This window comes from Amborella trichopoda, chromosome 4 (assembly GCF_054954075.1).
Source record: "Amborella trichopoda isolate Santa Cruz 75 chromosome 4, AtrichopodaSantaCruz75HAP2 v2.0, whole genome shotgun sequence".
Taxonomy (NCBI): domain Eukaryota; kingdom Viridiplantae; phylum Streptophyta; class Magnoliopsida; order Amborellales; family Amborellaceae; genus Amborella; species Amborella trichopoda.
Genome location: NC_142339.1, coordinates 38,701,253 through 38,723,702, shown reverse-complemented (window position 1 = coordinate 38,723,702; position 22,450 = coordinate 38,701,253). Strand labels below are relative to the sequence as shown.

Below are 22,450 nucleotides of genomic sequence, written 5' to 3'. Positions count from 1 at the left end.
AAATATAATATTATAGCCACAAAAAAAAATAATAGGAAACAAAAATCACATAATATGAAACAATGACTATATGATATCAATATAAAAATAATAATTATATATAACATCACATAAGAATAAAAATATAAGTATATAACATAAATGTCAATTTATCAAAAACATTACAACAAAAATAATAGAATATCAAAACATGACATATTGTACAAAACAAGATTCAATTATTCATGAAAGAATTCGATATAAACCCAATTTCACCGTCCAAATGAGGAGAAAATCACTTAATCACAAAAAAATCAATCTTTCAACTACAAACATGTAAATATATCATAAAAGCAAGAAACATAAAAGGGAAAAAAAATGATTCACAACATAATACGTTATAGCAAAAAAAAATCTAAACCTTAATTCAAATATGATAATGCTCTAAAAATATCATTATCAAAACGATGTTGACCTAAACTTTGTCCATTGGGCCACCAAAAATCCTCGAAATCAATCACTAGAAGCTCCAAAAACTATCACGAATTGTTGCCTTTGATTTCGAAAGAAATAAAAAAAAAACAAATCTAAAAATTTATCGAAAGAACGATAAATCACAGATTCGAGGTTTTTAGGGAGTTTTATCTCTCTAGAAGCCACGAAATAGGTTGTGGAGGTTTAGAATGCCCCTCAAAACCCTTTTTAGGGGATCAAATTACTAAATTGACTTGGTTGAGGGCATTTTTCCGCCCTCGGCAAGTTGCGTCGAGGAGGCTGCCTTGACTATACTGCCTAGCCAATTAAGGGGCTGCATAGGTGGGTGCTTAGATGCAAGCCGCCTAGGTGCTCCGCCTAGGCATTTTGACCACTCAATCGATTAGATGGCCAAACAGCCGAGTTTGGAACACTTGGTCTAGTGTTTGAGAAAGGAAAGTTTGGAGCAGGTTGAGGAGAGCGATAAGGTCTTTTGTTTTGGAGCCCGAGTGTGGTCTCGAAAAGGAGGGGCTCCAGGCTAGAGGGTTATGTGGGGATCCCAAGAATTGAGAGACCTTGGCATTAGGAAGACTTGCAATGAGGATAAGATTTGGCCACATGAGTTTCAATGGTTGATGACCAATCCAAGTATCCTACCAAAAAAGGGCTCAATTTCCACAATACCTTTGAACCTAATGGAAGCCAAGAATTGCCACGACAAGCGTAGATGCTTCTGTAAATTCCAGAAGAGTGCCGGCTTGGTCTTCACAAAGAGAACCAACCATGGTCATCAATTTCCTACTTGTGAAGAAGAACTTCCTTTTAGAGGAGTTGCTAGTGGTAGGCAAACAACCACCGCCATTTCCTCGCAAGGCAAAGTTCATCTTTCTAAGTTTACGGATGCCAAGGCCCCAGAGGATTTAGGTTGATACACATTGTCCCCAGCGACTAGTAGAGATGTATTTAGTGCTTGGAGATGTCACCCGACCACAAGAAAGATTTCATGAGGCGGTCAAGAGTATTAGCAATCAAAGAAGGCATAAGGAATAGGGACATGAAGTAGATTGCGATATTAAATAAGTGGCTCCAAGAGGTAATCCGACCAATAAGGGAGAGAAAATGACCTTTCCATTGAACCAACTGCCACTAGAATTGTTCAATGACAGAATCCCAGAGAGATCTATGGGGTTTTCTAATGCACAGGGGGAGGCCAAGATATTTGGTGAGTAACGAGTTGGTTCCGCATCCCAATTTGGATGCGAAACCAAGAAGAGCATCTCGGGGAACCCCCAATACCGAAAAGCTTATATTTTGTGAGTTTAACCTTCATCCCAGTGGTCAACTGAAAACAACGAAGGAAGAGCCTAAGGTTGTCAAATTTAGTTAAAGAAGCATTACAGAAGAGAAGGGTGGAAATAGTTTCACTAAGTCTGGAAGATTTGAGGCCAGAGAGTAAACCCGACCTGTGCAACCTAGCAAGGGATCTACTGAAAACCTCTACAACACTAGCAAAGAGGGAAGGCAATATGGAGTTTCCTGAGCTAAGACCTCTTGAGGAGAGGAAAAGGCCCTTGGGGAAGCCATTGAGAAGAAATGAGAAGGCGAAGGAAATACAAAAGGTCAAGGAAATACAATCATGTATCCACTTCCTCCATTTACGGCCAAAGCCCACTTCAGCCATGACTTGATCAAGTAACCCCCAATCTCCATGGTCATAGGCCTTTTCACAGTCCAATTTGAGAATTAGACAAGGCCTTTTAGTAAGGTTTCTATAACAGATGGCTTCAAGGTCTATGAGAGCCCCATCAAGAATTTGGCGATTTGGGATAAAACCACTTTGGTTAAGGGAGATGATAAATAAGAACCGACTAGATCCTAGTCCCTAATGCATTGATAAGAATCTTAAAGGAAGGGTTTAGGAGATTAATTGGACAGATATCCATGATTTCGCTGCCTCCCTCCACTCTGGGGATTAGAGCGATAAAAGTTCAATTCATCTCTTTGCTAATAATATTGTGGCTATGGAACTCCTTGGCAAAAACCAAGAAATCCGGGGAAATTAATTCCCATAATCTGGAAGAAAAGACAATTGGGAAGCTGATGATCCATGAGGACGTCTTTACCAAGTAGGGCCATTGCTTAAAGAGATTCATCAGCCTCAAGGGGCCTTTCAAGACAAGAAGACTGAACTGAGGAGATGACGAGAAAGAAAGATGAGTCAGAGTAAGGCGAGGACTTAGTTGCAAGGAGAAGAGGTTATGGAAAAAAAAGATGATGGCAAAGGCGATAACTTGGTTGCAAGGAGAAGAGGTTATGGAAAAGAAAGATGATGGCAAAGGCAATAGAGATTTGGCTAAATCCAATTACCCTGACGCCTAGAGCACACAACTGTGTGGAAGAAAGATGTGTTCCTGTCTTCAGAAGCAAGCCATTTGACTCAAGAAAGTTGGGACCCGAAGATTTCATCCTTCCTGAGGTCCAAGGGCATTAATTGAAAGTCCCCCTGCTAGAGGACTCAGAGGTGGAGAGAGGTCTCGACTCTTTGAGGGTGTCAAGGGATTGTATTTAAGAGAGATTGGAGTTTTTAGCTGAGTTATAATTTGAAAGGACCAAAAAGAGGAATTTCCAACATGTGATTTTGCGCAATGAAGTTTGAAAATCCAAACGTAGTAGCAGTGGTATTGGCTGGACTACTGATTTCATAAGGCTATCTGATAGTAATCAAATCACTACCAACTACACAGTGAGTGGCAAACATTAGGCAATCACCTCGAGTTTGTCCCAAACACCAGAGCTTTGCTAGGGCCCATTGGGACCATAGACAGCGAAGAATTTCCAAGAAAAATTGTTCAAATTTCTTGACAGTAAAAGGCAAACCAAGGTGGTCCCCACCAATTCAGAAAGCAGGGTATGCGCAGTTGGGACCCAGATGACCCATATTCCCCTTGAGGCACCCCTGGCCTCCAAGGCCCCCCATTGTTCAGGGTGGCGAGGGCCTACCAAAACATTACAGATTTTAGGAAGGTTAGGAGAAGAGGATTTGGCTTCCAGGATGGCCAGAACACTTGGGATTTTCTAGCGGGAGAAAGAAAGGACGACCCTCTTCTTACAAGGGTCACCGAGACCATGAATAATCCAGAGAAAGAACTTCATCTGGAAACAGAAAAAGTAAAAATCAAAGGCCTAGAGGAACATCTGGAATAGAATAGGAGAGGGGAAGAAGACTGGAGTTCGACCACACAGAGAGACGACCCTCGGGAAGATAATTGGTAGCAAGCCGATTGTGACACTAGGAGAATTATTCTTTACCTTGCCCTCTTTAAGCCTGAGAAACATGCAATGTCCAAGGCTGAGCCATCATATGAGAATCCCATAGTGTCAAGCATCTCTTTGATGAAAGATAAGGGTTCACCTCTGTCAAAGTAATCGCAGCTGAGGACGAGGATGGATTTGTGGCACTAGCTTGATCAAGCGGCGCTAGGGCTGCAGTGCTAGTAAAATGGGAGAAAGGAATTGCATCAATTTAGTTCTGAGGAAGGAAGGAGATGGGGAGAAGGAATGGAGACATAACAGGACCTTCTGAAAAATCTAAGGAGGAACCTTGAATTTGCATTGGAGGCACCACCACTATGTTAAAAGGAGGTGGCACGGTAATTGGGTTCGGAGGAGGCGGCCAAAAATTTGGTCCATACTCTCCGAGATCTGGGTGCAGCATTGGGGAAAATCTGCGAAAGAGAGACGGATGGGGAGGTCTTGGCTGAAAAGAGAAGGCTTGTGAACAGCATAAGGAACAGACGCATTGAGATTTTGCTCTTCAATGAAGATGGCTGAAAAGAGAAGGGTTGTCAACAGGATATGGAACAGACACATTGAGATTTTGTATTTCGATGAAGAGGTCAAGACACACTAAAGGAGGTATCAGAGGGATATTTGGGCCGGGGTCATTGAGTACGCATGGGAGGGTTCGGCGCTCTAGGTGACAGATGTCAACAGCAGGTGACTGAGTAATTAATGTTTCCTTAAATGGGGAATGACTTGGCTGGGCTGGGCTGGGCTGAACATGGTGTCTATCCTTTTATGATGGTGCCAATGCAGATGTGGCGCGAAGGCAGATCCTCAAGAAGAAACACATTGTAGCTAGCCACTTGGCACCCCGGCATATCAGGTGACATTTGGTCTATGATAGATGACTCTGCATGATAGCCAAGATGGGTAGCAGTCTGGGAAAGTGATAAGGCGAGCTCTACAGGATTAGAACTTCAGCCGGCATCATTTCCATGTTGACATTGGAGTCCTCGATTTTTGTGCACAAGATTGGGGGAGATGAGGGAACCAAGCAGGCTGGCATTGGAGAGTGATGAAGAAAGTCTCAGGAAATGACGAGAGGAAGCATCTCCAATGTAACAACAAGACTAGATCAGAGAGATTTAGGAAGACGAGAGGATGCCACGACAAGTGTGCATGTCAAAAAAGGTGGATAGTGGCTGAGGGCCATTCATTGCCACTTTTAAGCATCTTTCAGGTGAGAGAAGTGAGGGCTCCATCCTCAGGATAGGAAGTGGAGGCACATGTCCTCTGAGGTTTTTTGCGATTATGGCAGCACTTATGGACCACTGTGGTCTAAGGTGCCAAACTATGGGCCAGTGGAATTGAATGGTCCATCGAGGACAAGGAAGTAGGACAACAGATATGGTAACCAGCAGCGGCTAGAGCCCAAGGAAGGTGTACGACGTCTTGATTGAACAGAAATGGAGTAAGAATGATCCCAAAACTTTACCAAAATGGAGTTGGGGACAGACTCTAAGGAGGAAGATTCAGTAAGTAATAGATTGAACCAAGGGGAAGATTCTGAAATCACTTGGAGCTGAGTTTCAAAAAGCCTCCACAGAGGTCTCCAATAACTTTGCCCATAGCTTGTAAGCCAACAAATGACAGGTATGGGCTGGGATACCCTGAACATGGACCCAAAAGAAGTGGGAGGTGATTGCCAAAAAACACAGGGCTAGACGGCTTGAGATATAGTTTGCGTTTTCCGATAAATAAATCTTCAAAGAGTGCTACCACTTCCTGAGCTCTTTTGGAAGGAAAGATGAAAAAGTCAGCATCATTTTGGAGGAGGTGACAAGTGATGAGCTTGGAGTTCCAAACATAGACCACCCATCACTCTTTTTCTTGTATCATTAACTTCTATGATATTTCATATTTGGAATAAAATTTACTGATTTCAACCTTTTCGGAAAAGAATTAGTTGTCGACTAGGACAGATCTTATTTTGTTGCACATTAACCACATCCACTTTGCTAGGTTAAATGAGGCTCATTCCCTTGCAACAGGGCAGATTTTAACAGCTGGTTCTTCTGAAATGCAACTATAGGAATTTAGTATTTTCCTATCAACGATAGATGATGAATACACCATTTTTCGACGATCCAGCTCCTAAAATCTTGATATTAGCCATTTGGATTCTCAGTGCACCCTTGCCCCATGAAGAAAATGCCATGCAGATCATGAAACACATACACAAACAAGTGCATGATTGAAGTTTGAGATAGAAACTCCTTTGGTTACCTAAGTAAATGTGGAGATTATGTAGGAAAGGATTGCAATTGTGAATTTTGCAAGTTCGGACGAAGCACGAGTCCAAGGCTTTTAAGAGTTCAGTGCATGCAGGGAAGCAAGACCTGCAACCAACCTCTAAATTAGAATCTTAAAAAGAGAGACACTCAGCTTGCTCTGCATTTGAAAGTCTTTCTATTAAATGGAGATGTTGGACAGATAACTGTTTTAAATTTATTTACCAATTGAGGCAAGGTCTCCAATTGTTTATTAATATTCCATTTTCGGGATTTATTGGTGATATGTATCATTAAAAGAAGATTTTATTTATATATATTCAGTGCAATTTGGTTCTAGGGTCACACTTATATTGCCTAGTACTGATTTGATTACAAAATCTGTGAATACATGCCAATATTTTATTTATTTTTTGAACAAATGGTCGATACTCAAAACTTTAAAATTAATTTTGAAGATTCTTAAATGGAGAATGACACAAAGAGAAGCAATTCTTCGAAGACTTATAGTACCCCATGATCTGTCAGGGAATGGATTGCTCCCTTATTTTTTATTCCTATTATGCAACAAGGCTTCTTGAATAAGGCAGCATGTCGAAAACGAGCAGCTGAGCAAGCCATTTACGCAGACATGAAGAGAAAACTGATAGCATCCATTCCATAGATGCATGGAGCTTGGGCGTAGGACAGCAATCTTCCCTTAAAATCTCTCTCGAGTGATCCTGGAGCCAAGCTCATTCCCACCATCAAGAGATATCAATTCCTATCTCATAGGGATCTCGTCCCTATCCAAAAGAGATCTGGGTCCCTATAGAAGGGGGATTGCAACACTAATGAAAATGGGGGCACAAGCCTGATGGGATTTCAATCCTAATGGAAGTTTCAAAAAATTTTGTAAGTTTGAATCCGACGTCTTTGATTATGTGCTAATTTTTTGCATTTGGGTGATTTTCAAACTAATGAGCACCTGTTAATCATTTATGTTTTCTCTTTCCATCGTTGTAGTTTACATCAGTGATTGAAAACTAGTGAGCTGACTCAGAATCACCCAAGTCAGCTCAGATTCGGTGGGTCCCCAATTTTGAAAGGTCCCGAGCTATGCGGCTCCTATTATGGCCTCACAATCAGTGTTTTGTCAAATTTGGTATGAGAATTTCAAACCATCAAATTCTCATTATGCATGTGTAGATGATGCTAAAAAGTGGATCATACAGCGTTCAATATTTTAAAATATACTTTTTAAATATATAAATATACACATATATTATATTATATATATATGTATATAGGTAGGTAAGTAGGTAGGTACATACATACGTACATGCATATGTATGTATGCATAAAGGGCACACTCACATATATAAATATACACATATATATTTTATATATATAAATATATATATGTCTGTAGGTAGGTAACTAGGTAGGTAGGTACATACGTACGTACATACATATATGTATGTATGCATAAAGGGCACTCTCACATACATATAGTACATATATCAGGGCACCCTGTGAACAATGCTTTCAATGTGCTCCCAAGTAGGGAGCTTCAGCCTCAAGTCAATCCCAGGCTCCTACTCTGACTCCTACACCTACTCCCACTCCCAATCCATTTTGAACTATTGAGGTCGCACTTGAGCTATTTGATGGTATGTTTAAAGTAGTTTATTGATTGCCATATGCTATAGCATTCACCGATGAGCTCTTACATATAAATTTTGGCTCCTCAGAAACCAAGTAAGTCTGATTCCTGTGATGTATTTATAGAGCAACGGGCTTAAGCTTCCCTCCTTTAGGCATCAGATTACAAGAATATCCATTTATCGTCTATCACCAAAACTTGCCAAAATTTGATCCTAGATCCAATTTGGTGGTCTATCCCTCTGATAGTCATCTTTTTCTCAACGCATTGCCTTTTAATAAATATTAACACCTTTGTGAAAGATTTTGGGATGACAAGTGCCATCTAATCCTCATGTGAAGCGTTAAAGGGCAAATCAACCACTAAAGGCCTCACTAAACCATCTATTTCATAAATTGGTACCTTCCCTTCCACATACATAATATTTTTATTATCATTGGGTTATTCTAAAAAATTTCCAAGAGTAATGTTAATCTCTAATCAATAAACCATTTTATTGAATGGTTAAAAACAGGCCACTTTTCAAATTCTATGGATAATAGTTCCAATAGTTTTATCAAACAAAAGAAATTCATTTCTGCAGAGAATTCCAAACAAGCTACCAAAAATGGGAAAATAATTTCTAAGGAAAGATTTTCCAAATAAATCATTTTCAGGGTAAACGTTTCCATTATTCACGACGTCTCCTTAATGAAGGTTCTATTACTAATTTCAAAAAGAAGATACTAATCCTGCGGCTCCTCCATAAGCAACCAATCTGTTTCATTAAGGATGAGAACAGCATAATCTGGGTTTCTATGGAAACCAACCTAAGTAATGATTGGGTTTCCCATTACTAATTTCTCTTCAACTTCCTCTATTTGTATCTTTCAGAAAGTGTGTAAAAACCATAGTCTTAAAGCATCCCATATAAACAGTGTTTCAGACAATCTCCTTCCTTATAATTCTCAAGACCCGAGTCTTTAAGTTGTAGAGTTACAATTACAGCTCAAAACAAGTGGAAAAGGGAATAATTGCAATATCAGAATATTTTCAACAAATTCAAGACTTCAGGTAATCATATGCCAACAAACTTCTGTTTTACAGCAATAAGGTTCTCTACAGTGCTTCCAAAAGCGCTAGGCGGCACCCAGGGGGCCAAGGGGGTCCAGGCCAGCTAGCGCCTAGGCAGGCTCCCAGAACCTGGGCGGCCCAGTTGATTAAAAAAAAAACTGACGAGTGATGACTGATAATGATGAATCCATAAGAATTTTGATAATCTATAAGGCCCATAATCCATAAGAATTTTGATAATCCACACGACCATAATCCCAATTACAAAAAAAAGATAGAAGTCGAGAAGCGAATTTTGATAATCCATAAGACCATAATTCATATTTTCATACAATGCTAAAACAGTTAAACCATACAAGCATACATTGATAGTCTGATACACTGTAGACCGTACACACAAAAGTTACATAGTATAACAAGAAACTAGAAAGTAGAACTAGAAACTAAAAATAAGAAAAAGAAAATATACAGAAATTCAGAAAATATACACTTTAGGACACAATAGTCAACACTCAACACCAAGAGTCTTCACTATTCAATCATCATCAACAATCATCATCATCAAAAGGAATAGGGTAAGCTTCATCATATGCATCGATATTGAGGCCATCATCATCAGAGCCATCTCCTTCTTCAATATAACGCTCGTCCTCCTCTGTTTCTTCTGAATTTGCCTCTTCCTCCTCCTCTTTTTCTACCTGTGTCTTACTAGTATGTGCAGATGAAGCCCTAAGAGTCTTGGCTGCTCCACACTTTTCTATCTTTTTGTGCTTCCTTGAACTCAAATATTGTATAATTTCCTCTCTGGTAGTCTCAAGAACATTTTTACATGAGGCAACATCCCCCTTAATACCGGCAAGGTATTTTTTAAACCGTTAAATGCCCCCATTAGTATCTTTCCACAATAATTACATTTAATACGATTTTTGTCATTCGGAATCGGGTTATAACCATACTTCCACCCCGGATCACAACTTCTAGAAGAACCTGGAGAAGATATTCCACAGAACAAGACTCATTTTCATCATTTTATGGTTCTTTTAAATTCAAAAGCCGTCTGATCTCATCCTGAATAGCTGCAAGAACCTTTTTATAAGAAGCAACATTCCCTTTAATACTGGCAAGATGTTTCTTGAATCGGTTAATACCCCCAATGGTATCTTTTTCATAAAAATTACATCTTATACAATTTTCATCGGGTTATAACCATACTTCCAACCCGGATCAAATGACCTATTTCAATAAGTAGCAGAAAAAGACCTATTCAAATGACAAGGATTTTGTTCTTGTTTTTGTTTTACAGAACTCATATATTGCTTAATCTCCTCTCTGATAGCTTCAAGAACATTTTTACAAGGGGCAACATCCCCCTTAATACCACCAAAATGTTTCTTGAACCGATTTATGCCGCCTTTCGTATCTTTTTCACAAAATTGCATCGAATGCAATTTTTGTCATTTGGATTCGGGTTATATCCATATTTCCAACCCGGATCTCCACTTCCACTAGATCCTGAAGAAAACATCTCAAAATACAACAAGCAATCTAGAAACCCATTTTAGAGAGAAAGAAACCTCAAGCAAACTAAATTTTGTGAGTTTTATTGGATCGAAATGTTTCTTAAAGTTACGAAAAACGGATCCAAACATCACCCAGGTAGATTTGATTTAGTTTTGGAGTTTTATAATCCTATTAAAGGGCGTTCTTTATCACTTTTGCACTTACTTTGATTGCTCGAGCTCTAAACTCCCACCTCTGAGATGTTTTTTTGTGCTAAAATAATAAAGAACACCTTTAATAGGACTATAAAACTCCAAAACTAAATCAAATCTATCTAGGTGATGTTTGGATCTGTTATCCGTAACCTTGATAAAGACTTCGATCCAATGAAAGTCACAAACTTTAGTTTTCTTGATGTTTCTTTATCTCTAAAATGGTTCTTGTGGGTTTAGGTTTGAAATGAACCTAAAACCCATCCTTCAAACCCTTTATATTTCAAAAAAAATCAATACAACGAAAAAAAAAAAAAAAAACTTTCCACCCCTAGGCGGGGCACAACCCTTGGGCGCCCGCCCAGGGCTGGGCACTGAGCGCCCGCCTAGGCGGGTTCCGTACCGCCTAAGCGGTCGCCCAGGGACTATCACCCAGTTTGGCTGCCTAGGCCTGGGCGATGCGCCCAGGCCTTCTGGACCGCCTAGGCACAGGGCGGTCCGCTTTGTTTTTTATCACTGGTTCTCTACGATCTTGCAGGTCTTAGGGATGGTGAACTTTATCACTTCTGTTACCACATTTCCATTCCCAAATTTTTCACATGCCCGGCTCCAATATGAAGCTAGTTTTAGTTCCCAACAAGAATTGTCGGTGCAATTATTGTGGACATGAAGAGGACTGTGGCCACTTGACAAATCAACCTTAAATTGCTTTTAATCAGTACATCATTTCTAGCCAGACAATAAGCAGCTTTCAAAGGTATTCTCGGGCCAACACCTATCAGATCCTCTACTAGAAGTGAGATTATGGAAATCACCATAAAGTATTTTTCGTGCAACTGTCTTACCAACATAAGGCCTGACTGCCTAAGAAAAATGACAGGAACATACGACATTGAGGTCTTTGAACTCTCACAAGCTCCTAAAACAAATGAACAGATCAAATGCCATATTAGTTGTCATAACATTCTCCCATATAGTGTCTCCATCTGTCTCCACTACAACAAGATGTATATCATTTTATCCAACTCAGAAAAGAACTATACTCAATTTGTAAGCCATATTATCCATCACAAACTTTAATTTTTCCCTAACAATGGTCGAAGTGTGTTACAGCTTCTTACAACTGCAACCCGCTGAAACTAAATCTGAAAAATGCAATTTTCTTATATATGCTGCATCATTATCTGCCAGATTCAAGTACCACCATCCAAAAATGGCATTTCCTAGCTTTCAGTTTAAAATGACACAGAACAGCAGGGGATGCATTATTTGTTGAATTGTTACAATAATGGTCTGAAGATGGGCAACCTACCACCAAAACATTTCAGAACATGAAACCAAGATAATGAATTGAGAGACAAAAGCCTTAAAGATTAAAAGTACCTGTAAGCTATCATCCGCTCCTTTTGCATTTGCTGCGCAAGCTATTGAATTAAAATACCCGGTAACAGCTTCAACAACATATTGACCGGCAATGGCAGGGAAACCTCTCAAAGTATAGTGAGACATCACAGCAGTGTTAAACAATGCCCAAGTATGCCATGCTTTTGCCCAATCTTTGGCGCAATGAGTCGCATTTCGGAATGCCATAAGGATTTCTAGGAGTCATTACAAGCAGTCAGCTGCAGCCGCAGTTTAACAGAGGGAAAAGATCAATTACGACAGAATTACATGTCTCTCACCTTGTATAGAGTCATCATCCAACCCAGGGCACCGAGCCCACTGCCATGATCCAAGTTTCAAATAAACACGAGCAATAAGGGGAACACCAGAACTTGAAGAATTAAATGAGCTAGTTTGTGTCCCTGACAAAAGGTTTGCTGCTCCAGGCAATTGTGACATGCCCGCAAGTTCGATAGTTAATGCCTAAAAAGAAAGACAAAAAATATCTTGTAAACACCAGAAAGAGGGAAGCACTAAGATGAGTGAAAAGCTAAGATATGGGATTTTAAGAGAAGACAAATAATTGGTCACCTGCAGCTTAGAGAATGCATCTTTTCGCTTAGCATCTTCTCCAAGAGACCACTCATACTTTAAGTAAGCTAACATCACTTGAGGAGGACCATAGTATACAGGATTTTCAGGAGCTGATTCAGGGTCAATCTGCAAATTGTTTTCAGAAGGATACTCTTATCCAAAGTATTTGCCTGAGTAAGTTTGAAATGAGAAAGCCATACGGTGGAAAAAGGCATGACTGACCTGTAAGAGTTTGAGTAACGTAGAACGAGCCTGACTAATGCGGCCGCTTTTCCGACAAAGAGAAGCAAATTTAAGCCAGGTTTCTATATCTTCAGATGGAGGAAGTACAAGTGCTCTTACTGCCAGAAGTACTTGCCACACCTAAGAGATTTTGCAGGCCACCCAATGATAAATTTAACGGTTTAGACTATGATATGCAAAACATCTAGAAAGGTGCAGCAAAGGAAAAAATCATGATGAGAGTAAGTAATTTAAGGCAGCAAAGCCAAACAAAAAAAAAGAAAAGAAAAGAATACAAAACTCTCTATATAATACAGATCCATCTGTGTTAAATTGGAAGGGACATCCACAAAAGAACTAAATATATTTGCTTTCAGGTACAAGCCTCAAGTTTTATGTACAAAGAATAAAGGAAGCATGCAGTAATACCACAGTTGCATCTTGGTACCGCATCACATTTATGGGTGCATGAGTGTGTGAGTGTGTGCGTGTGTGTGTAAAAAAAAGAAGATATTGAGTATGATATTGAGTAATTAAAGATCTAGATAGAATCTCCATGACATGGATGGTCTGAGACTTTCAATTCACTGTTGGGGGGACGGAATTAATTCCTGACCATTTTTAGGAGTGTGAATTCCTTCTCTTGATCACTAGGAGTAGAGCATTTGGAAATTTTTGGTGTCAAAGCAACCCCCCAAGGCCAACGAGCGTATAACAACATATGAAAAACCTCAAAAAGAAGGAACAATAAAGATTTTGAGTTTTGTCAGCCGTCCATAATGAATTTTCTACATTCATTGCAGGGGGCGAAATTAATTTGGACCACTTGAAATTGTGAACATTTTCTTTCCGATTGCTAGGATGAATAGGGCATGTATGCAAACTGTGGTGCCAGACAAAGCCCCCAAGGCCAACAGGCTTGTAGCATCTTTGGTTCAACAAATGAAAAATCTCAAAAAAGAAGAAACAAAAGTTTTGAGTTCCAAAAGATCTAGATCAGCCACTCATGAAGCATATATTCTGTGTTCACTGCTGGGGCTGAAATTACTTTGGACCTATCTTAAAGTGTGAATATTTTCTTTCCAACTACTAGGATGAGCAGAGCATGTCTGCAAATTGTGGTATCATAGAAACCCCCCTAAAGCCAACAACCTCATGCTACAGCTTAAAAATGTTTTCATACAACACACGTGTGCACACATGCACACATAAGACATATAGTCTGTGTTGGGGTTATATGCAGTCATTTAAAGACCTCATGAGAGCATGTAAAACAATGACTATAGTGATGTAATAACTCCAATGGGAATATAGTCCGGTGGGACCAAAGGAGACATTTTTTATGCCGTGACTCACCTAGGCTTTGACGAGCTAGGCCTGGGTCGATGTCTAAAACCCATAGCACTCGGCATATGGTACAACTGAGGAAGATTTGCAAGGTCATCCCATGATGAGGTTGGAGAGATGCCCAGGGTCGTTGGCCAAGGGATTGTGTGACCCATGTATGCACTTGGCTAGCTTGAGGGCACATAAACCAAAATCCTCAATCATTGCCAACGCACCGCAAGTACACTAGATAGCAGTTCAGAGAAGCAACCGTTGGAGTATGTCGTGTACATGTGCAAAAGAGATAAACCCCATCATTGTGATTGTGTGCGAAGAAGGTCCTACAGGGTCAAGACTTATCCTCAAGGGGGAACCTAAAATCCATGGGCTAGAGTTCTCTTCACTACTTGACTAGCTTTGATAGACCGATCATGAACTCCTACGACAGATTGTGGGTCATAGGTTCTATTGGGTTAGCTTGAGAAGATAACTGTCGTTTGCGGTTGCACGCATAGATGGAGTACCTCAATGAATTCGTATGTTTCTTGACCCAATGGATTCAATTCCCATTTAAATATACTTACACAGATTGTATTTGAATTATGGGACATCAAAATAAATTTTTAAAATTCTACGTATATTTTATTTTCTCAATAGGAATTTTTACTTAAAGCTAAAAATTGAATTTTCAGGTTTTATGAATACATAGCTATCTTAAAAATATCAAATGAATTTCAAAATTTATTTTAAAAAATTACTAAGGGACTATTGGGGCCACTTCGGAATAGGGCCCACCACATGAAGGTCCACTTTAGTGGGGCATGGGGCCCATATGGGACCCACATGACCTCCATGCCCCACCTCTTCTATTCTTTCTCTTTCTTTGACTTGTGGCTCAAGACTTCTACAAGGAAGCCCAAGATTTGGATAAGATTTACAAAATATTTGATTGAGATTACATAAAATTGTGATAAATTGTTCCATATTAGTTTATTTTTCTAAAATCTAATATTTGATGGGAATGGATTAAGAAACTAAGGGATAATGGTTCTAATACCTTCCCTTTAATCTTGATGGCTAATCCAAAGAATGGGTCGCTAAGATCTCTTCACCCCACAGGTCTCTTTAGATCAATGGTCCAGATTAAATCTACATAAGGATTGCAAACCCTAGGCCCCCAATACCATAGTCTTTTTGCACCATAAATACCGCCTTTGGGGGATGAGTTAAGACACATCTTTCCCTAGATCTCTCTCTCTCCCCTCTCCTAGCGTGGCACACCACTATCTCTTCTCCTTTTTCTCTCTCATCTCACCTCTCCGTCTCTCTCTAGGTTAGAACAAAGAAAGAAGGGGCCACACCTCAAGCATATAGAAGAGAATGGCATGCCCAAACATAACCTAGGTATAAAGAGGCCCCATCCCATTGTTGTGGCTAGATATATGCTCACATAGCAATGTTTTGAAAAATGGTCTGCCCGGCGCCTAGGTGGCCTGAACAAAAAAACTGCACGCCTCGACCCAGGAGGCCCTACACTGGGCGGGTGCCCAGGGCCTTAAGGCGTTTTTTTATTTTTAATTTCATCCAAAAGGGCAAAAGGGGTCATTTTGACCCCCAAGATTGTATAAAAACATTATGGGGTTTATTTTTTAACCCCCAAAGTGAAAGAAAAAAGAAACCCTCAATCTCTAAACTTATTTATGCGAATCTAAAGTAATTTCTGAGAATCGAAAGTATTTTTTGTGGATTGAAAGAGTTTTCTTTTCTCATTGAAATTATTTTTAGGGTATTATTGGTGGCATAAGAAGACTTTTGAGTTGATTCGTAGCTCGATTGAGGTAACCAACATCGAAGTTCAGAGATTGGGCACAAAAGGTCAGTCTGTAATCTTTATTTGAGTTTTATTTTTCCAATGTGAGAAATCTTCTACGGGGTATAGTAAGGGTGGAGATCCGAGATGGAAATATTGTGTTAACCGTGATAAGAATGACAAGAATAAAATTATGTGCAATTTCTGAGGACATGTTTCTAATGCCGACATAAATAGATTTAAGAAACATCTTGCCGCTATTAGAGGTGACGTTGCTCCATATAAAAAAGTCTCAGATCTTGTAAATAAATAAATTTGTAAATACATTGAAGGTGAAAAGAGTAAAAAAAATTGCAAAAAAAAGATATAGCAGAATTAAAGTTAGGGGTCTATGTTTTTTATGATAATATTGACACTGAAGAAGATGATGAAGAGGGGGAAGAAGAGGTAGCCATGGTTGGTACTTAGAGCTCTAAGAACAAAAGGGCTTTTGGGTTCAAGAAGCCTCGTATGAGAGGGCCTATAGATAGTTTTTTTACACCTAACCCTGAGACAGTAATTGAGAAAGGCAAGGGAGGAAAGGGAAAAACACAAGTGACAATTGAAAATAGATTTAAGAAGGAAGATAGAGGCAGGGCGATTCAGTATATTGCTGAGTGGTTTTACCATGTGGGCATTTCTTTTAACACTGTTCGCTTGAATAGCTTCCATACAATGTTGAAAGCAATTGGGTAATGTGGGCCAGGTTTGAAAGCTCCAACTCCTTATGAGATTGGAGAGCCACTACTAAAGAAAGAAGTCGAGTATACTGACGAATATCTCAAGACCCATAAGGAGGGATGAGCTAAATTTGGGGTTTCTTTAATGACAGATATGTAGAGCAATAGGGAGGAGGAGGAGTAACATGAATTTGTTAGTAAATTATCCCATGGGTACATATTTTTTGCGCTTTGATGCTTCCAATGATATTCATGATGCACATTATATATTTTCTTTCATTGATAAGGGCATTGAGGAGGTTGGGGAGGAACTTGTACTTCAAGTGGTTATAGATAATGCTGCTCCCAACTTAGCAGCAGGTCATTTGCTTCGACAGAAGAGGCCTCGCATATTTTGGACTCCTTGCGCTGCACATTGCGTAGATCTTATGCTTGAGGCCATTGGTGAACTGGCTATTATTAAATGAATTCCTTTTAAGGCTAAGGAGGCTACAACATACTTACCCTTAGCATGATGCGCAAGTTTACAAAAAAGAGAGAGCTAGTAAGGCTTAGGGTCACTAGATTTATCATTGCCTACCTTAGTCTACAGAGCATGTATAAGAGGAGGATCGCATTAAGGTCTATGTTTGCTTCAGAGGTGGGGAGTAGGTGTAAGTGGTCTAGAGATGCCAAGGGAAAGAAGGCACGGGATACTGTTCTTTAAAATAATTTTGGTGTGGGATGCAATATTAGTATTTCTTCCCTTGGTGAAGGTCTTGCGCTTGGTTGATGCTGATAAACCCTCCATGGGCAGTATATATGATGCAATGGAAAAGGCTAAGAATGATATTGCAGAGAATTTGGGCAATGATGCAGCCATGTATGACCCAATTTGGGAGATTATAGATGCCAAATGGGATATGCAGCTCCATAGACCATTACATGCAGCGGGATACTACTTGAACCCCAAATTCTTTTATGCAGATGCGGATATTGAGTCAAAGGGGATAATTATGGAAGGTTTTAATGAGTGCCTTGAGAAATTAGTTCTCGATCCACATATCCAAGATAAGATATCAACTGAAGAGCTAATTTCGTACAAGTATTCTTTGATGTCATTTGGGAAAGATATGGCATTAAGACAAATAAACAAAGACGAACCAGGTAGTATACTTTTGACTTTTGTTTTATAAATTATAATTTTCTTTCAAGTTTCAACTTTCAAGTTCTGATAAAGTTAAATACCTAAATTAATTATAAAGGTTGCCCACAGATTGCAGCACAATGGTGGAGACAACATGGGAGTAGCGTTCCAAACCTCCAGAAGATGATAATACAGATCTTGAGTTTGCCAGCTACCTCTTCTGGTTGTGAGCGCAATTAGAGTTCGTTTGAGACGGTATTTTACTATTTTATAAGTTTATATGCTTTTCTTGTTTATAAGTTCATTTTGTAATATGGATTCATAGAAGGTAAGAAGATCATAGACTCATTGTAGTTACTTATGCATTTTTCCTTATAGGTGCATACAAAGAGAAGAAATAGGCTTGAGCAAAAGAAGCTCAATGACTTTGTTTTTGTTTGAGAAAATCAAAGGCTCAAGGAGAAGAAAAACCAGCCAAAGAAGGATCCTATCTCTTCGAAAGACATGGAGAATGCTTCAGATTGGCTAATTAGTGACCCTGGTACTGAGGAGGTCTTCCCTGGGGAGGATTTGATATGGGAAATGGTCAAGGAGGCTTCGGGGCAAGCTTCTGATCCTAGGAGGGCCACTTGAGCAACTTCTTCTACTGGTACTTCATGAACGAAGATAGAGGAATAGGAGGCAGATTCAGAAGAATCTCTGGAAGAAGAGGAATATGTTGAAGAGGGTGATGATTCTGATGATGGCGGCCTCAAGTCTGATGCAGATGACAGCAATGAAGATGATGATTCTGATTTTTATTGATGTCTTCTCTCTTCTTTTATAGTAACTTTATTGCACCATCTTTGGTTTGAGCTTTAGACATTTTGACTATTTTTATTTTGTTATGTGATTTATACTTTTTTTGCCTTTCTGAACTATTTTGTTGTGTGGTTTACTGGTTTTTTATAGGTTTGGAAGTCAGTTTGTTTAAGACTTTGAGAGTTGGAGACTTGGATGTTATTATGGTTTATTTTATGGATATAGAATATGGAGAATATGAGAGTTGGAGACCTTACAATAGCCTATTAGACCTTTAAATGTTTTTTATGGTTTGAAATTTTGAATAAGTTTATTCTCAACCTGAGATATGTGATATGCTTGTATATAAAAACGTATGTTGCGAACTTGTGATATTTTCAAATGGAATAAATTACAAATTTTGACACAAATATATGCAGATATGTGCATTTGGATAGCAAATATATAAAAAAATCCTAAGAATTTGCACCACAAGGCACCCAAGGTTCTGAGCGCCCACCTAGGCATTGGGCGCCAGGCAAGCGGCCTAGGGGCCGCTTAGCGTTTTTTGAAACCTTGTCACATAGAGTTAGGGATTTGCCTATGCTTCCCATTGTGTAAGACAAACTGAAAAGACCTCAATCCTACACCATTGGTGTGTAGACACAGAGTGGTGTGTAACAAGTCCTTGGACATAACCCTTGGCAACGCAATTTCGTATTTTACGGTTCCATGTTTCTTGATTTGCCTTTGTGTATTATACCATGATTTTGTTCAATAACATAACTCTTTAGCATGCAAGTGAGGATCCTAGATTGTATTAGGGTTTTATTTTTATGAAATAAAGTTGTAATTTTGGACACTAGTAAGCATTCTAGCTGCTATAAAAAAAAGAAAGCAAGAAAATTTTTAAACCGCATATACTTAGCTAGATCACATAGTCCACCTTTCTGTCTGCCCTAGTTAAAACCCACGCTAGAAGGGTCCTTAGCACCCAAAATGCATTAGAATGGCCATGAAGCACAAAACTCGGGAAAGTGTTGATACTCACATGGGACAAGCTAAGGTCCCAGGTCAACTCACCAAGTCTTAAAGCAATGCTTTTTTAGTCTAAGTTTCTTTCACAACCTTGTTCGCTGGGACCAAGATAGTGCATGCAGAATATGGGCTCAAACAAAATGCCCATAAGGCACAAAAAGTGGGGTTAGGCAGACACTATAGGACGCCACCTAGGCAGACCATTTTCAATTCCATATAGATACAAGTAATGATTCCATGAGTCCATCGCAGATAGGGGCTTCATAGGACTCCATTCTGTGCTAGTAGGTTCCTATCCACATTTATAGAGTAATGGTGATGCTAGATCACCTGTAAAATGGAAAATTCAAAATAAAAATAAAATTTCAATTTCTCTCCAATTTAACTCTGAAGTCTCAAGTTCTACTTTGCATTTCCCCTCCATCTCATGTCCCTCTGCCTCTACTTATCTCTTAATCTCTTCTCATCTTTGTCACCCTGAACTCTCTTTGATTCCCACTCTCAATTTCTCATCTCGCTCCCTCCCCATCCATCCATCTACCCACCCATCTATTCTATCCATTTATCTATCTATCCTATCTATCTATTCTATCTATCTGTTTATCTATTTGGTCTTATTAATGTATCTATCAATCTATCGCTTCTCCAAGAAAATCTAACCTCATTGTGAAATTCTGTCTCTTTCAAAACACTTCACTGTTTTGCCGCTTTGAGATTCCTCCCAATGCAACTTATCACAGCTGCTTCAGAAACCAAACTTTTTGCAATCAAAATAAATGAAGCAAATTCTAACTAAGGCCACTGGAGACAACACATGATATGATTGATAGAGTTAATGAAATAACTCTCTCATGAACTACTGTTTTATGAGATATAAGGGCTTTAAGATTGAAATTTTCACATACAGCAGCACCAAGCAGAAAGAATTATAGAAAATAATGCAGAATCAATTATTATTCATGCAATTGATTTTTCGAATGACAAACATGTTTTCCTGGGAGCACCACAGCTAGTTTTATAAAGAACAGACAACGGCCTACAAGTTTTTGATCAAATAGTAAAGTGAGAGATATATGTAGTATGCTAAAATTTCATGATCATTACATAATTCAAGTGGGAGATCTCCAGTAAGCTCTTCAACTCTACAAAGATGCAAATACTAGAACTTCTGGACCATAACATGGGCCATAAATCCATAGATGTGGTTGCAAACCAGATATGTGAAATGCCTGTGGCTGAGAGACAGAAGGGGAGGCAAGGCCAAGATAGTATCGAGGGAGAAAAGAGGCAGGTAAGAAAGAGACAGAAAGAGAGATTAGAAAGAGATGGAGAGTGCTCGTCAACAAGAAAGCATGAAACAGGATATTGGGCGAGAGATGGACACATGGAGAAAGAGAATTTAGAGTGTTTTTTAACTTAACCGTTTCTGGAGAATATATCCAAAACGAGGTTTCACAAGTACTAAAACTTAATTACCAGGTAAACTGGTTAACTAGTGGCATGTCTATTATAATATATATATATATATATATATATATATATATATATATATATATATATATATATATATATAGGAAAAGTGTTAAAAATGCCTATAGGCGAAATGCTACAGTGTATCGCCTCGCCACGGACAGCGGTTTATTGAACGGAGCCGCAACGGACGGCGCATGGTCCGTGGCGGTTCCGCGTGTTTTTTGACCACCACGGACTTGCTACGTCAATGACGGTTTGACCACCACGGACATACTAGGTCTTTAATCCTTGTCATCCGAAAAAATCGGATAGCGCCGAGCGTATGGGCGTAAACACTGTTCATTTCCGCCCATAGGCATTTCGTAGTCTCTTCCACACACACAGACACATATCTCAAGATGGATTGAACACAAGCACACATGCACGCACGCACGCACACACACACACACACACACACATCAAGATGCATTGACCTAACTTTCATTTGAGCATAAATTAAAGGAAAACATACAGTTCAAGTCATGCAAGCAGCAAAAATTATATAACCTCAACGTTTCGCTTTGTTCCTTGTATGCGATCTGTCCACATATTACGAATTAATGCCCTTCGTCCATCAGCAACAGGATTTGGTGGTAGTGGTAGAGTACAATAATCTATAACCTGGCACATACTATCAAAGTCTTGAGTGTAATTATCACTAGATCATGTCATCAAGAACACTATGAACTCAATGCACACACTTCAATGATTAAAAGATGGCCAGATTACTAAAAACATGACCACCCAATGTAGCGAAAAATAGCAGAAATTGCACCATCAAAAAAGAAATGCGACCTCTTCTAGTTCCGATAGTTGTTGAACCCGGACCATATTGCTGTAAGCACGATCATAGCTCTCAAGAACCTAATAAATCAACATGATCGTGTCAGCAGTAATTGCCCTATATGACCGACACATTAAACAAACAAAGAACATCACAAATTCAAAGTTTATGTATGCAAGAGAATTTAACAAAAAGGATATCATTTATCACATTTCCAAGTACAATCCTTTAACGACTAGCAAACTCTCAATTAACAACCCAATCGGCAAACTTGAACAACTAATTGTCAATTTGGTAAAACACGAAAACAGTCAGATTTATTCTGGCCATCAATTGCAGTGCGAGAAACAAACATAAAAGAACAACCAAAAAGCACATCCAAGCCATAATTATATTCAAGAAGAAAGAGAAAAGTGGCACACGAATAACAAGAAGCACTCTTAGCCAGAATACCAGTACATGTCTCCTCCCCTTATTGTGCATATAAAACGAATTTCAATTAAAAAACAACAAAGGCACTGATTTCAAAGTATCTGAGGAATATACAAAAACCAAGTTTTTGTTTTGATATTGTTAACTGTTGTATTGAAATGGGAATAAGAGTACAGTGGTTCAGAGAGAGCACTCACATTTCGGGCCTCTCGGCAAACAATAATCTAACCTCAATCGAGTGAGCCTGTACAAATAATGAGAGGGACTTATAACATTGCCCGTTACAGT

At 39.1% G+C, this 22,450-nt stretch overlaps 1 protein-coding gene across 5 annotated transcripts in view; it reads right to left on the bottom strand.

The window, feature by feature from the left end:
• TOR (target of rapamycin) overlaps window positions 1-22,450 on the bottom strand; it is a 130,558-nt gene that overhangs the window by 22,646 nt on the left and 85,462 nt on the right. For 4 of the 5 annotated variants that reach the window (XR_002283386.2, XR_016054453.1, XM_020676024.2 and 1 more), the window contains exons 36-41: window positions 21,742-21,810; window positions 21,454-21,567; window positions 12,636-12,776; window positions 12,411-12,539; window positions 12,119-12,302; window positions 11,820-12,034 (exon numbers count right to left, since the gene is read on the bottom strand). Coding sequence is in view for 2 of the 5 variants with exons in the window: in XM_020676024.2 (XP_020531683.1) it covers window positions 11,820-12,034; window positions 12,119-12,302; window positions 12,411-12,539; window positions 12,636-12,776; window positions 21,454-21,567; window positions 21,742-21,810 (852 nt within the window). In the remaining 3 variants the exon portion in view is untranslated. Of the gene's footprint in view, window positions 1-11,819; window positions 12,035-12,118; window positions 12,303-12,410; window positions 12,540-12,635; window positions 12,777-21,453; window positions 21,568-21,741; window positions 21,848-22,450 lie in introns of all 5 variants that reach the window. The other variant, XR_016054454.1, reaches the window with a different exon arrangement.